Here is a 14,126-nt window from a genome sequence, read left to right on the forward strand (position 1 = left end):
GGCGCCAAGAGCATCATGGAACAAAAGACCCATGATGCTGTATATAGACCTACTATGTTATACTGTATCTGAAAGACATTCTATATTAAATGTATATTATACAGAAACCTTAGGTGATTCTCATAAGACAAACAAAGGTGGCTCTGTTTAAATGTACATACTAAAAAACATTAAAAGTGGCGAACAAAACCCTCACAAATGTTTCATATGCATGATTATGAAACATAGTTATGCAATGATTCACATGGTCCTTACATTTCATCAGTTTACTTCGACCAAGGTTTTGTTAGATAGATTCTACGTTATTCCACATATTAAAAATCGGTTAACTTTTCTTGTTTTCACACTGCTTGTCATCCTAATACTGTTTTGAAATCCTTGACAACCTAAAGCTCTTGTGGTGAGAGCAAACTTGTGTTAAACGGCCAGAAAAAACACGCAGGACTTCCGGTTACGTATTAAAAAATAAGATGTTATTGAATGTTTGGTGCAAACTCTAATATTGACTTGAATCTCTCGGTAGCATTCAGACTAATGGGCTGTAATACAATACTACAACTACGTACACTCGTTATACAGTACATTAATAGTTGCGTCGTTTTTTTATAGTGATGCTTTTACGACGAGGTTCAAATCCTCTCACTTCCTGTACAGTGCTGCTTTCTCTGTCGCTCATTAGACGCAGCTGCTCCACACGACTGCGCATCCCTGAACGGAGGGGCTGTTAGGAAAACTCAGGAGGAGGAGGAGACGCGCTGATAGATTCGAGGAAACTGCTTTCAAATAAACTCGTTTAGACGAAGAAGCGTTTATGTCTTAAGAGCCAGGTAACGACGAAAGGTTCAGTCGAGCGCGGCTACAAGACCCCGCTTGAAGCTGCGGTTGTTGTTGTTGAAAGCGACTTGTTTGGGAGTTTGGTGTGATTTCTTTACACTTTCTACACCGCAGACGTTACCCGGAGACAAAACTCAGCCTGTTGAAGTAGTTTAGAAAATTACCAACTGCTGACTTTTACAAAAGGATTATTTTATCTCCTTGGAAGACCCTCTCGTACTTCGGACTTGGTGTGCGTGGAGACTCACGTACGCATAGCGGAGCCGTTGCAGGTGTTGCAGATGCAGAAGTGATTTAGTGGATTTGGTGAATTTGTGGATCTCAGTGGCGCTCGTTTCACCTGAACAAATGATTTCATCTAAATGACTGATTTGCAGGATCGCCCCTAAGACTGAAGTCCGACAATCTACATCTTCCTCTGTGTTGCCATCACCGTTGTGTAAGGACTATGTTGATGAAGGAGTACCGCATCTGTATGCCCCTCACAGTGGAGGAGGTAGGTGAAGTTTTCTTGGCTTTTGTGGTGTTTTGAACCTGCCCTGTCTGCTGGTCGTCTACTCCACCATTGCAAATCCCGTGACTAACAGTCACAGAGCTGCTGGTCAGCACGTTTTGTTTGATTCGCTGTAGTTTTTACTGTGGAACGGTTATTGTGAAGTTGTCAGAGATGCGCTTTGTCATTTTGCACCAAAGAACATACTGAACTTCTACAACCGAGGTGTGATGAGGCAGCCGCCGCGCGGTGGAGCTGCTGTCGTCTCTTTCTTTTAGCCTATTGTCGTGTGTTTAAGAGGGGACGTGCAATCCGAGACAGACAGCAGCAGAGGCAGAGCGAACCATGTGATTATTGTACTGTTGGTAGTGAAGGACAAATCGTGCATCTATTTTACTTCGAGTGTCTGGATGGTTCTTTGTGAGTGGTTAAGAGTAACGTGTGTGCATACACATTGCTTTCACCCTCTGTTCACAGCTCTTACTCCATTCCTTCTCGTCCAAACACTACCACATTTTTATTATTCCATGGACAGGTATTACAAGAACACAAATGCTGTTACCTTTGCACTCCTTATTTTTGGAAGTGATGCTTATGTAACTGCTGCATGCTCACATGTATCACTCTGTCTCTGAGTTTTAATGCACAATTCACATTTTATTTGTAGAGAAACATTCAGCACACTGTGTTTGTGTTTGGAGGTGGGAAGGGTGAAAGAGAGGATGAGAGGAAAAGAGCATCTGCTGGGTGAAGTTCCCCTCAGGTCACAGCGACACAGAGACAGCTTCACGATCAAGTCACACTGCCGTGTTTTGACATTTTAGGATGCAAAAAAGATACAGAATTTCTTCAGCATTCAGTGCTCAGCTCAGGTCACTGTTTACTGTAAAGGCAGATAGTCTTCATTCCAGTGTTACCTGAACCAATGTTCCAGCTGATGTGTTTTATTGAGTTAAACTGTGTCATAAAGGTTTTACACACCATTTAACCCAGTTTATGATGTGACTTCAAATGGCACTTAGATGGAGTCAGTGCTCTTTGGAATAAGTGTGTTACCATAGTAGTTCATTGTCACTGTGATTAAATTGTGTCTTTGTCAGCTTTGCTGTTTGTGAAGATACAGTTCTTCTGTGCAGTCAAACAAAGCCCATTGTATTGCTCTTTGGCTGTGATTGGATGAAGTTGGAGTCATCTGTACTTTTGATCAGAGAGATGAAGTGAGCAGCCTCTCCTGATGTCTAATGATCCTTATGTTGTTCAGTCATCCTGCTTTGGACCCTTGAGTAGTTTTAGTTGAGTTTTAATGTTTATAATTACCAGGATGCTGCTGCTTTATCACATCTTGTCCTAAGAAGGATTTTCTCCTGTGCTCTGCTTCGCTCTAGTGGTGATGGAAGACACTGTTGTCCTCTGTGGCCAGCCAAAGGCTATTACATCTGTTGTAATGATAATGATGGGGCCCAACCCAATGTATTGACCTGTCACTGATTTGACAAATGAACATTTTTAATCTATTAATTTTTGCAGCATGCAAGCACTTGATTCAGTGATCATCAGTATTTTGTGTGTGTGTGTGTGTGTGTAAGAGAGACATGCTATCAGAGGAGTTGAAATGCATCTAAACTCTTAACACAACTGGAGATGACAAAACAGTAAATGTGAGTGGATCTCTCCTCCTTTAAAACTGTTTCTGGCTGAAGGTAGAAAATGATTTTCTTAAAGCAACCATAGAGTAAAAGGAAAACTATTTACTTCTCTTTCCTAAATCAATGCATCTGCAACTAATGAAATTTAGAAGAGGCAGTATCTTTATTTCAGCAGTCGTCGTCGTCTAGACTGGTGCAAATTACATATTGTACTCCCATGTGCTCCTGTGGAAATGGGATGCATAATAGAGCACATCCTCATCTCTCAGTCAGTATACTGTCGTTTTTTTGTTTTTTTTTTGTTAGTTTTTCCTTATGGTATGTAATGATTTATTTAGCCTTTTGGTTTTGTGGTTATACCATATACACTGCCACACCACAGATCATAGGAGTCAGATATCAGAATCTCCTTGAATGGCACTGCAGCATGAAGGCAACAGGCTCCTCTTCAAACACGTGACTGTGTTAAGTCAAGCGGACAGCTTTTTTTTTTGTTTTGTTTTTTGCACAGTCATAATTAGACAGCTTACTAACAATCTTCAACAGGTTTCTTAAGGAGACTGTTATCTTCAAAAGGTGATTAAGTTAGTTAGATTAAGTACTGCAGAGAGGAAAGAGTGGTGACACTGTCATGATGATCCTGTCATGGCATAAGTGCAATTCATTTCACTGAGTACATAAAATATTGAACTAAAATATTCAGGTAGCTGCTGTATTTATTTATTTCTATCATGCAACAAATTGTTTGTTGTTGTTGTTTTCGCCCAGATGCAGTCGCCCTGCCAACATGAAAATTTAATTTGATTATGTTATGTTATTGGTGTTGTAGTTTCTGTAGTAGCTGTGGCTTCCTCAGCCATGTTTCTCATTTCTCCAACAGATCCCAAAGCCATCAGTGTTTCCTTCATAAACAAATCACACACTGCTCCGTTAGTGTGCGCAAGCAAGTGGGTAAGCTTTCTGGGGATACACCGCATAACAGACCATTCATCGGTCAATTTGTCTAATACAGTGCCAGTAAAGATTCAGGGCAGGTATGTCCAAAGAGCTACATCATCTGTCACAGTCAAAATGAAGGCTTAATTAGGTTTTGTCAAAATGTGTGTGTGTGGTGTGGTGGTGTGTGTGTGTGTGTTGTGCTATTGGTAAATTGTGGCAATGCTAAGTTTTCCCATATGAGTGTGCACATTCGGAAACCTGCCTGCTGATCAGAAAACATTTCATTCTCTTTAATAGAATGAGAGAGACTAGTGGATGTATCTGTCACAGTGTAAACACTGGATATACACATACCCTTTCCCTAAACGCTGGCATCCTTTGTGAACATGTCAGTCATTCGCGTAGCCACAGGAAGAAAACAAAAGTCTGCCAGAAAACGGTCCATCAAAACATGTCACTTCATAGAAGTCATTGTCACATCTTTCTCTTGTTGTGTCAGATTTCCTTGTTAGCCAGATTAAAATCTGTTTTCAAGTTTAGACTGAAGAAATGAAACAAGGATGAAAATGTGTAAATCCTAAAAAAGAATCTTATTCTGTATGGATTTCAGGGCACGATAACAAGTCATAGATGGAAGCACAAGGCCTTCACACTTAATTATTCTCCTGTGAAGTTGTAGTCCTTGTGCTGACAATGCTAAGCATCTAACAACCTTCCATGTTTTACTGCAGCATGAGAGACGTACACCTGTTTTGATAAAGGTAACCTAAGACAGTCAGTGTAATGTTGGGCTCTGGGGGTTTCCATATGTTTGTTTGTGTCCCGGCATACTGAGATGCCCCCACAACACATTCAGGCCCAGACCCAAGATGCTGTTTACGTCCCCAGAGTGGAGGCTCTGTGCTCCAACTACCAAGAAGCCCGTTCCTTGGTTGTTCCCCCAAGGAGCCTGTAGCGCAGCCAGACAGTGACCTGGCTCATACACACCAGATGGAGAGAAACATGCTCACTCAGATAATCTGCCAGACGTCAAAGGATGAGCCAGGGAGGGAGAAAGAGAGAGAGAGAGAGAGAGAGAGAGAGAGAGAGAGAGAGATGAGAATGCATGTGTGTTGAGAATTGCTTTGGGTAACTGTCTGACTCTGCTTAAGTCAGCATAATTTTGTTCTGGTCACTGTAATTGTTTTGTAGGCAGTAGATTCTCAGAAGCATTTGTATCTGAATGCACAGAGTAGGCTACACAGAAATTGGGGCATCCTACACTGTGACTAATATTTTAATATACAGAATATATTGTATTCATTGTGAATGAGACTTGGCTTTGCAGCCACACGCCCCCTGCTGAGCTCGAAAGACCCACATTTATGTAAATATCCTCTGACGCAGATCAAGTGGCAAACAGGCAAGAGTAACACTGAAGCACAGAGCTGTTTACCACTCCACTGTACTGTGTTATCGAAACAAAACAGAGATAAAGCTGATGGTCGCTGTCTCAGGCTTCCTAATTCAGTTTGACGTGTATTTAATGAGTTACAGGAATATAAAAAAAAGAGGAACAATTAATGTTGTGTCTCTGGCAGCAGTGAATATGTCAGAAGACAACTATCCAGTCAGAGAGGAGTGTGTAATACAGCGTGTTAGTGCTGGTTGGTGGATTTGGTTACCCCTTGGACAGAGACAGGCTAGCTGCTTGCCAGTTTTAAAGCTAAGCTAAGCTAGCCAACTGCTAGCTCCAACTACATATTATAAAGACAGGAGAATAGTATCAATCTAATCATCTAACTCTGAGCAAGAAAGCAAATAAGCATATTTAGCACAATGTAAGTCTTAGTGAAACAAAATTCACTACACTCAGTCTTTGTGGTTTCGTACTCATTCTGTTAAAAGTCCTTTTATGCTAAACGTACTGTACAGAGTTGAATATGTCAAGTTTCTTCTATCTGAGTTGCTTCTATGTGATTATTTTTATTCTATGTATTTTTATTTGATATACCTTAAAGCTTGTACGCAGCAAATTTTCCCCATTGGGATAATTACTAACATATAATTTTCTAATGATAGTGTCAGTATGTACTCAAATAAATCTCAGCTAAAACTGTAAAAGCGCCGCTGTATCATTTATTTTCAGATTACAATCAGCAGAGTTTTCACTGGCTCATCAATTACCATGCTGATTCTTCTGTTATTAATTAACCATTCACTGGTTACAGAGCAGAGAGCTTCTTTTCTGTACCTGAACAGCGGTTGAATTACCCTGACTGCTTGCTTGATAAGCTCCTGAGTAATGAGCCTTGGACCGTAGGTTCAGGGAATAAGAATGCCATCTCTGCTCTGTTAAATGACAAGAGAAGTGTCTGTTTCCCATTACCATTTAGAAATGGCTTTAGTCTAAATTAGCCTTGAGAATGGACCTCGATTCCACAGTGCCACATATCAGATTGGCCTTGGATCTCTGAGGACCACTTTGGCATCATCAAAACTGTCAAATTAACAGACACATCTACATAGACCCATCATTGATCAACACTTAGGCTTAATTGTTGTAAGATACAGATTTATTTTTCAGAACTGACCTGTTTAGTTAGTGCTGATGCAGAGTACACAGCACTTCTTTGCTGTTGGATCGTGTTTTATGCTTTCCACTCACAAGTTGTATTAGTTGCTTTCTCTGTCAGACTGTGTTCAATGGTCTATACTCAGTGTACGCTTTCAGCAACAGTTGATTCTATATGGCTTTGTTAAGTTTCACTGCTGGTTATTGCAGGTAGTGATCAGTCAGTTCGCTGCCTGCATTCTGTGTGGTTATTTATCTGCATAACATTATTTGAATTGCTTCCATTTGTCTGACTTCTGTGGTTATCCAGTTGCCAGCCTGCTGGTTCATAGGAGAGCATTGAATGAGTCCCTGCTGTGAAGATAATTGAAACCCTGGTGGTATTCTCAAGGTTGCACTCACATACTTTGTCTCAGATTATGGCTATCCTGTTAAATCTTATTTTCTGTGTTTCTCCAGCTGAGAGCCTTTCTTTCAGGGTCTGGCTGTTCCTGTTTTCTCTCTAATGCATCATTTCAGAATCCTACAATACTGGCGTTACATTCATTGGTGTATTAAATTGTGGTTGGCAGGGTTAAGATCTTTTGGGGAACAATGTTTTTTCTTCTACATAATAAAACTGCTAATGGACTACGTGACTGTTTACATGTTTGGATGTTTTGTGACCCTCTGATGAGTTGGTGGAGCGGGGGATTCAGACCTTAGTGCACTGGATTAGTGAAGCAGTGACACCAGAGAGATGTTATACAGCAGAGTGAGAGCTGGAATACACTTGCATGTACTTGATGCCTGCATATTCTGTGTTTGTATCTTTGTTCTGTCTGATATGTCTTGAAAATCTGTCTTAATGTTTCTGTTAAGTTCTCTCTCTTCACATTTTAACCTGCAGACCTTATACTACTCAGATTTCAAGTTTTTTCAACTACAAAACTAAAGAGAACATCATAGATTTAATAGGCAGTAAGAGATTTTTCTGATTTTACCTGTAAACAAGTCTTGTCTTTTAGGTTGATGTTCTTTAAGGTAGTAGAGGAAATGAAAGAAATGAAACAGTGGTCCAAGAGGCCTTTCCTTGATGAATAACTGCAAAAGTCAAAGTCAAAACATACATGCAGGTTTTTCTTTTCTTAACCATAACTTGGTGGAATAAATCACCTGCAGCCGAAAGCAGACTTGTCTGAAATACTCACAGGGAAACAAGGACAGAGAGAGCAGTGGGCCATCAAGGCTGCTGAAAGCCTCCGTTTCACATGTAGATAAGGCAGGCAAAATAAACTTCTCAAGACAATTAACTGACACTGTTACGTAAGGTTACGTACCTGAACAAACATGCAGACAGAAATGGCCCGAATGCAATGGCTAACATTAACGATGTGGTAAACACAGGGGGTCAACAGTTTTCTATTTATAGTAGAGAGCTGGGCACTAAATTAAGAGCAGCACAGGAACAGTTGGTCAGGTGACTGGAGGTTGTGGGAACAGAGGTGACAAATGGACAGGTGAGAAATGAAAGAGTCCTCGGGGATGGGAGGTGGGGGTAGAGAGTCCATGCCTTTGTCTCCATGACACAAGGAAAGCATTCAAACATAAAATAGCCTTTAACATTGACTGGAACTCTGCACATAGTGCATGTTTATTAATTTAAAGGCACACAGTTGATAAAGGGCAGACACAAAGAGGGAGGTGAGCTGGGAAGAATAACAGCCTAACATAGTGATTAACAGGGTGATATGGCAGAGGCAAAGAGAACAGAAACAACTGACACTTTAAAAACCTCTGAAATTTAACAAATTATCCAGAGCTAAAGAGGAATATTTATACCAAAGCAGTGTATTATTTCTGTCTTTGTCTTTTGCCTTTTGTCTTTTTATATCTACATCTATAGCTGCTTGACAGTGTAAAGAGGGAAACAAACTCTGACAAAAGGATGATAATACAACATCATGTCCATCCATCCATGCATCCATTAGCTACATCTGCTTATCCTTCAACAGAGAAATATAGACTAGATGATGCTATATTAAGAAATAGACTTCCACAAGCACTGTGAATTAAATGTATCCTCTCATTTAGTGAATTATCCCAATCCTAGAGGATAGTAGAAATGTCAGTAAGCGGATGTGTGTTGTAACAAAGCAACATTTGTGAACATTGTTTTATGCCTGGGCCATGCTGCCTACCTCACCTGTGTGTAATGGCTTCCTCGCTCAACTGCTACATTTCACACGCGTGTATGTCCACACTGCCAGTGTTTGCTGCAGCAGAAATGAGTTTGCCTTTGATAATGGCCAATAATAGAGTGTCTGATTTAATTTTTATTATTAATTCAATTGACCCTTGTTAAGAGCGAGCAACCACTGCCCTTCACCTTCAGTGACAGTGAAAGGTGGCAGTTTTATGTAATTTTTCTGGTATGAAGTCAACGCGAATATCAACAGATCCTTTCCCTGTCTATTTTCGCAAAGAACCATTGAAAAGTAGGCATGACACCAAAACTCTGAATGACTCTTATAATGGCTATTTTCCACACTAGATGGAAAATCTCAAGGCTTGTAACACATTAGAAGCTCTGTACTCTTATGTCTGTCTGTCTGTCTTAGAAAGTATTTACCTCTGCTAGGAATACAGATATTGTCAAAAAATAAACAAGAATAGGCATACATGATCTCTGAGTGTGTAGTGTAGTTTTTCCATCTTGGTTAGGAGCCCCTTAGAGCTTGTTATACAAGGGTCTATTGTGGCTAAAACTTCATCATTGCTTTTATCTTTTTGAATTTAACATTCAAGCACTGTCAATAATGGTTCCACATCTTTTAAGCATTACATTAGATTTGTATCACCTGCTTTATTGGTAGTTGCATCATGACTGGAATTTCAAATGAGTAAAGTAAAGCTTGTCTACATTACCTCATATTGTTGTGATGTTAAGTAGTGGAGTCAAGTGTATCTTTTTAACTTGTTGCAGGCATGGATGAATTGAACCTGCTGAACTTGCTTGGACAACAGTGATGTAAAAAACACACGTATGTGTTTGTGTGTGCTACAGAGCAGGCTGCACCACCAGTTTAATGGCAGGCTAACATCATTCATTTTATCAGAACAGGAAACTCTTAATCGTCCGTTCCTCCATTTCTGCCTCTAGTCCACCTCCTCTCTTCCTGTACTGCTAAACCTTACTTACTGTCAACATCCTGTCAAAACAAGGAGGAACAATGGCTACTGAGAATAGAAGCTGTGCTGACACACTGTGAATGTGTCAGCAGAGTTATGGGACAGGTGCTAGAGGAGATGCAGCATGAGAGGGGGAGCAGCTGGGCATGCCACGCTATAATGTGATCACAATGTATAAGGACACATTGTGCACTCTGACTGGTGATGAATTGTATATGGGATCATTATATGTAAATGGAAATTAATGCATCATTTGCTTCAGTTTGCTAAAATTACATAACTAAAAATGCAACCTCTTACTTAAAATAATATCATCAGCCATTTTGTTGATAAATTCAAAATGTTTGTTTCCCTTACATTACACTGTCATTGTGGTGAAATTGATTCATTTACTGGTTTCTTTGTTTTCTCTACATTGTGGTTTGGAAAACATGACACTGTATCCTACTGGACACATTTATATAGTCATACGTCATGCATCACCCTCCCAGTCTGTACAAAAAATAAGCGCAAACACATCCAAATAAATATGTGTTTGCATATGTGTAGCTTGGAGAAGCATAATTCCAGCTTTAGAAGTTTCCAACTTTGCAAACACAAAAAGGTTGTGTACAATACAGTGAATACAGACTCCCAGATATGCAATTGCGCAGTACTCTAAACAGATGCACACACTGATCATTACAGCACTGTTATTCTATTGAGGGTGGGGAACAAATGCGTGTACCACATATCAAAACGTTTCCTTTAGCAAAAGAGGTTTGACCGATTCACTCGATGAGCCAGCCGCATAATTAACATCTGAACCTTTGTAAGGGTTCATTTTCAGAGGGTAACAAGAAGACATTCACTCCATACCACACCGACATAGACAGCTCCCAACTTGATCATCACCAAGATGCAATTAATTTGTGTAACTTACAGTTCTCTCTGCATGAGCCATTAACCTTCTCACATGTGGCTGTAAAGTTACTGTATCAAAGCTGCAACACGTCAAAGTGCTGCTTCACAGCAAAATCATCCTGTTCTTTGACACACACACACACACACACACACACACACACAAAAATGAATGTCCTTACCCATCTACAGTATGTGGGTGTATGCGCAGATACATGGTGTACATACTAGAATAACAGGTACAAGTGTCCCTGGTTGCTATAGGAACGTCAGCAGCTCACAGCTGATTAGAAATCTCTTTGATGATGAAGTGGGGCTTCTGTATGTGAGCAGTGAGCACATGTGTGTCGAGGTTTGTGTCTGTGTGTGTGTGTGTGCATTTGAACCCAATTGACCCACACAGCTGTTTGGCTGTTCCTTATAAGCAACAGAGAGGAAGGGAATTTGCTAAAGGGCAGACATAATAATATAACATTAATTGTCATCTCACATTAAAGTATTTTAATCACAATATTTATGCACTTTTAATGATTTTTAATGTGTTTTTGAAAGACCTGAAAATCTAGTGAACAGCTGTTGGAAATGGGGCCTGTGTAGCTCGAAAGTTCAGCACTTCAGCATGGCAGTGGATCCTCCAACACAGCAGATGGTCTGTGTTGTATTAATGTGTGTTTACTATAACTTTGTTAGTCCTGGCATGTGAGTGTGTGTCTGTGTGTTAATGCCTTTTCTGTATTTTACCATTAGGGATGAGTTCCTATAGCTGGCTCGATTTTGGGTCCACTTCCAAGTTGGTAAAATATCAGGATTTGTTAAGCCTGGCCAACAAATCGCTTATCAAATCTTTCATTCACATCCTCTGTTTGGTTGGACTGATGATTTATTCAAACATGATAACTCAACAACAGCAACATGGCAGGCCAGCTTAAATGTCCCCAAAGTTAACAAAACAAATGAAAAATATAATATTTGCAGGAGGGTATTTTCAACAAAGGGGGAAAAGACAAGTCTTTTGTTCCAAGTATTTATTCAACTGATGTTCAGTGAATGGTAAAGTAGAATTGATATTATTTTCACTGTGTTGTTTTTGCTTGAGATGTTATGGCTTCTACAGCTGCAGCACAGCCCTCAGTTGAGGATTGGAATGAGTGAGGACAGGGTTAATGAATGTCACAGAGCAGTGCCAAATATGTGGTGACACCCCTTCAACACAGCAGAATGTCCGCGCTTTCAGTTTGTTAATTATTGTAGTTTCTATTAGTGTTGCTCATGCTTGTCTGGTAATTGGTCCCTAAATCACAATTACCAATCACCAATTGTGTTAATGATGTGATTAGAAAGTTTTATCTTTATTCTTTTATCTTGTTACACAGAACAGCTGAAATTTGTTTTGTTACTGCGTTGAGTGAACATTTTTTAATTATGAGTGTTCTTCATTCGCCACCAGACAAACTACTTGAAAAGCCTTGATATGGGAAGGACACACAAAGAAGACAAAAATCTGAAGTCCATTTCAAAAAACACCCTCCTCTCCCTTTGTGACTCAGAATCGGTGTATTTTGAGTAATCTTTTATCAGGCATTCTGACTGAAATCAGATCTGCGTTTAAACACTGCACAGATCTGTGTTGGTGGGAGCGTGCTGCCTCAGGTACTGCTGAATCATGAAATATGATCCAGGAGGTCTAGTTTGAGTAACACTTTCATGAATTTGAGTGCTTATCAGACACAGCAGAGGTTTTGTCCTGGAAGTTCACGGCAGCAAATATTTTATGTTTTTTTGCAGGATCACGTGATAAAATAAGCTTCTTTAACCACCCGCTTAAGGACCAGAAACCCATTTCATCTCACTATGAAGTGATTATGGCGTTCTTCACCTTGTATCTCCTTCCTTTTCTATTTCCACTAACACTTTATGTCCAAAAAAATGTTTTTTTCATGCACATTCATCCCTGCCTGGTTTTGTGTGAGTCAACGTTCCCAGGCAGCTAGTCAGTGCCATGAGTGCAGGTGGCCAGCAGCATGGATCCTCTTCTCTCTCCCTGTGGTGTCTGTGGCTTCTGTCAGCAGACCCCTGTGATCTGAAGTTAGTCTCTCTTCTCCAAATTGTTATTTACATAATTGTGACTTTTCCAAGAGCTGCTTTTCCCCCCCCAGTTCTGCTTATCATAAAGTGATTTTTGCTTCACTGTCCATATATCACTGTAGTTTTTTCTTCACTTGACAAACATAAGACATGCTGACCTTGAAAATGCATTAGCACACAGTTGTTTGCATTAACACACTCACACATTCAGTTTTGGAGGCATTCCTCTGACTTGCACTATTCTTTGCTTACCCTGTTCATGCAGTATGTTACAGCTGTAGGTAATGGACACTGCTCTTACAATTAAATTCAGTCATTGGCTGCCTGTGAAGCTCGTGTTAGTCAGTCTGTGTGTGTTTGAGAGGGCGCTCTAAAACCTTTTTGCACCAGTTATGTAAGTACTATACGCGTTTGAGTCCATGCCTGCCATATTTCTTTCATTCACTTTTCAGTCGGCTCTCTGCAGTTAACTAGATTTCTTAAACGTCACTGGCTTGAGGATGCCAGTTTCTTGGCCATGTCTGTATATGCACAACTTGATTTCTAATCGGCTTTTCACATGCACTTTACAGATGCGCATGAGAAAGACCAGGCAGAAGAAGTACCATTATGACAGCTGAGATCATTACATATATCAGTGCTTTCTTGAATTAAAAGTATCTCCACCCATCGTCTGACTAAAACTGAAACCAACATAAAGTGTTCAGTAGAAGTCGAATAAGTCAATACAGCAATTTGACAAACATAACTCACTCCCACTATTATTTCTTTTTCTTTTTACATGTCATGACTTTATATACTTGTATAACATGTTTTCTCTCTCCGGGCCCTTTATTCAACACAGAGCTCACATCTCCTCACCTCACAGATTTGAACTCAGACTCTAGTCTCGCACCACCAGCTGCCCTCAGTTCTATGGGCTATTTGTCAGCTGGTATATTGGAAGTCATGACACTGTGCAGTAGCCATGTCCTGTCTGACTGTGTGGTACTGGTGGTACAGGTGCTGATTTGGATGAAGACCTCTCTGAATTCAAGCTTCATAAGATTTTGACATTGTCCTTGAAACAGCAGTCTCAGTGGAAAAGGTGCATTGATCCAGATTTTAATGGATTCAAAGAAATTGTGCTGATTTAGTGTACATAATTTACCATTATCACAAAAACAAAAGCATAAAGACACATAAATGCGTACTACCATGACAGACACACACTCATTTTAAATCTAGCATCCACACAATAAAGGCCCACTGTGTTCATCTCCACTCTCCTTTCTCATCAGAGCTTTAATTCATCAAGTGTCCAATTTCTACCTGATTGAATACTGAGTGCTGCTGATGAAGATTCACTTGTAATTGTTTGCGTTTGAGCATCCTGCAGGTGTGTGTATGAGTGTGTGTGTGAGTGCACTTTGAGCAGGATACTGAAACACATCTTTAATATACAATAATTTCTCACAAACATAGATACAGATGGCTCTTGCTGTATTCCCCCTCTCTGAGCTAC

The 14,126-nt window shown here is 40.1% G+C and overlaps 1 protein-coding gene across 1 annotated transcript in view; it reads left to right on the top strand.

Moving 5' to 3' along the window:
• The first annotated feature begins 645 nt into the window (after window positions 1-645).
• Window positions 646-14,126, top strand: part of LOC108880090 (cytoplasmic phosphatidylinositol transfer protein 1) — a 44,324-nt gene continuing 30,843 nt past the window's right edge. Inside the window, exon 1 of the mRNA XM_018671542.2 lies at window positions 646-1,330. Within this exon, the coding sequence (XP_018527058.1) occupies window positions 1,283-1,330 (48 nt within the window). The 5' untranslated portion in view covers window positions 646-1,282. The remainder of the gene's footprint in view (window positions 1,331-14,126) is intronic.

The sequence above is a fragment of the Lates calcarifer genome, linkage group LG11 (genome assembly GCF_001640805.2).
Source record: "Lates calcarifer isolate ASB-BC8 linkage group LG11, TLL_Latcal_v3, whole genome shotgun sequence".
NCBI classification, from domain to species: domain Eukaryota; kingdom Metazoa; phylum Chordata; class Actinopteri; family Centropomidae; genus Lates; species Lates calcarifer.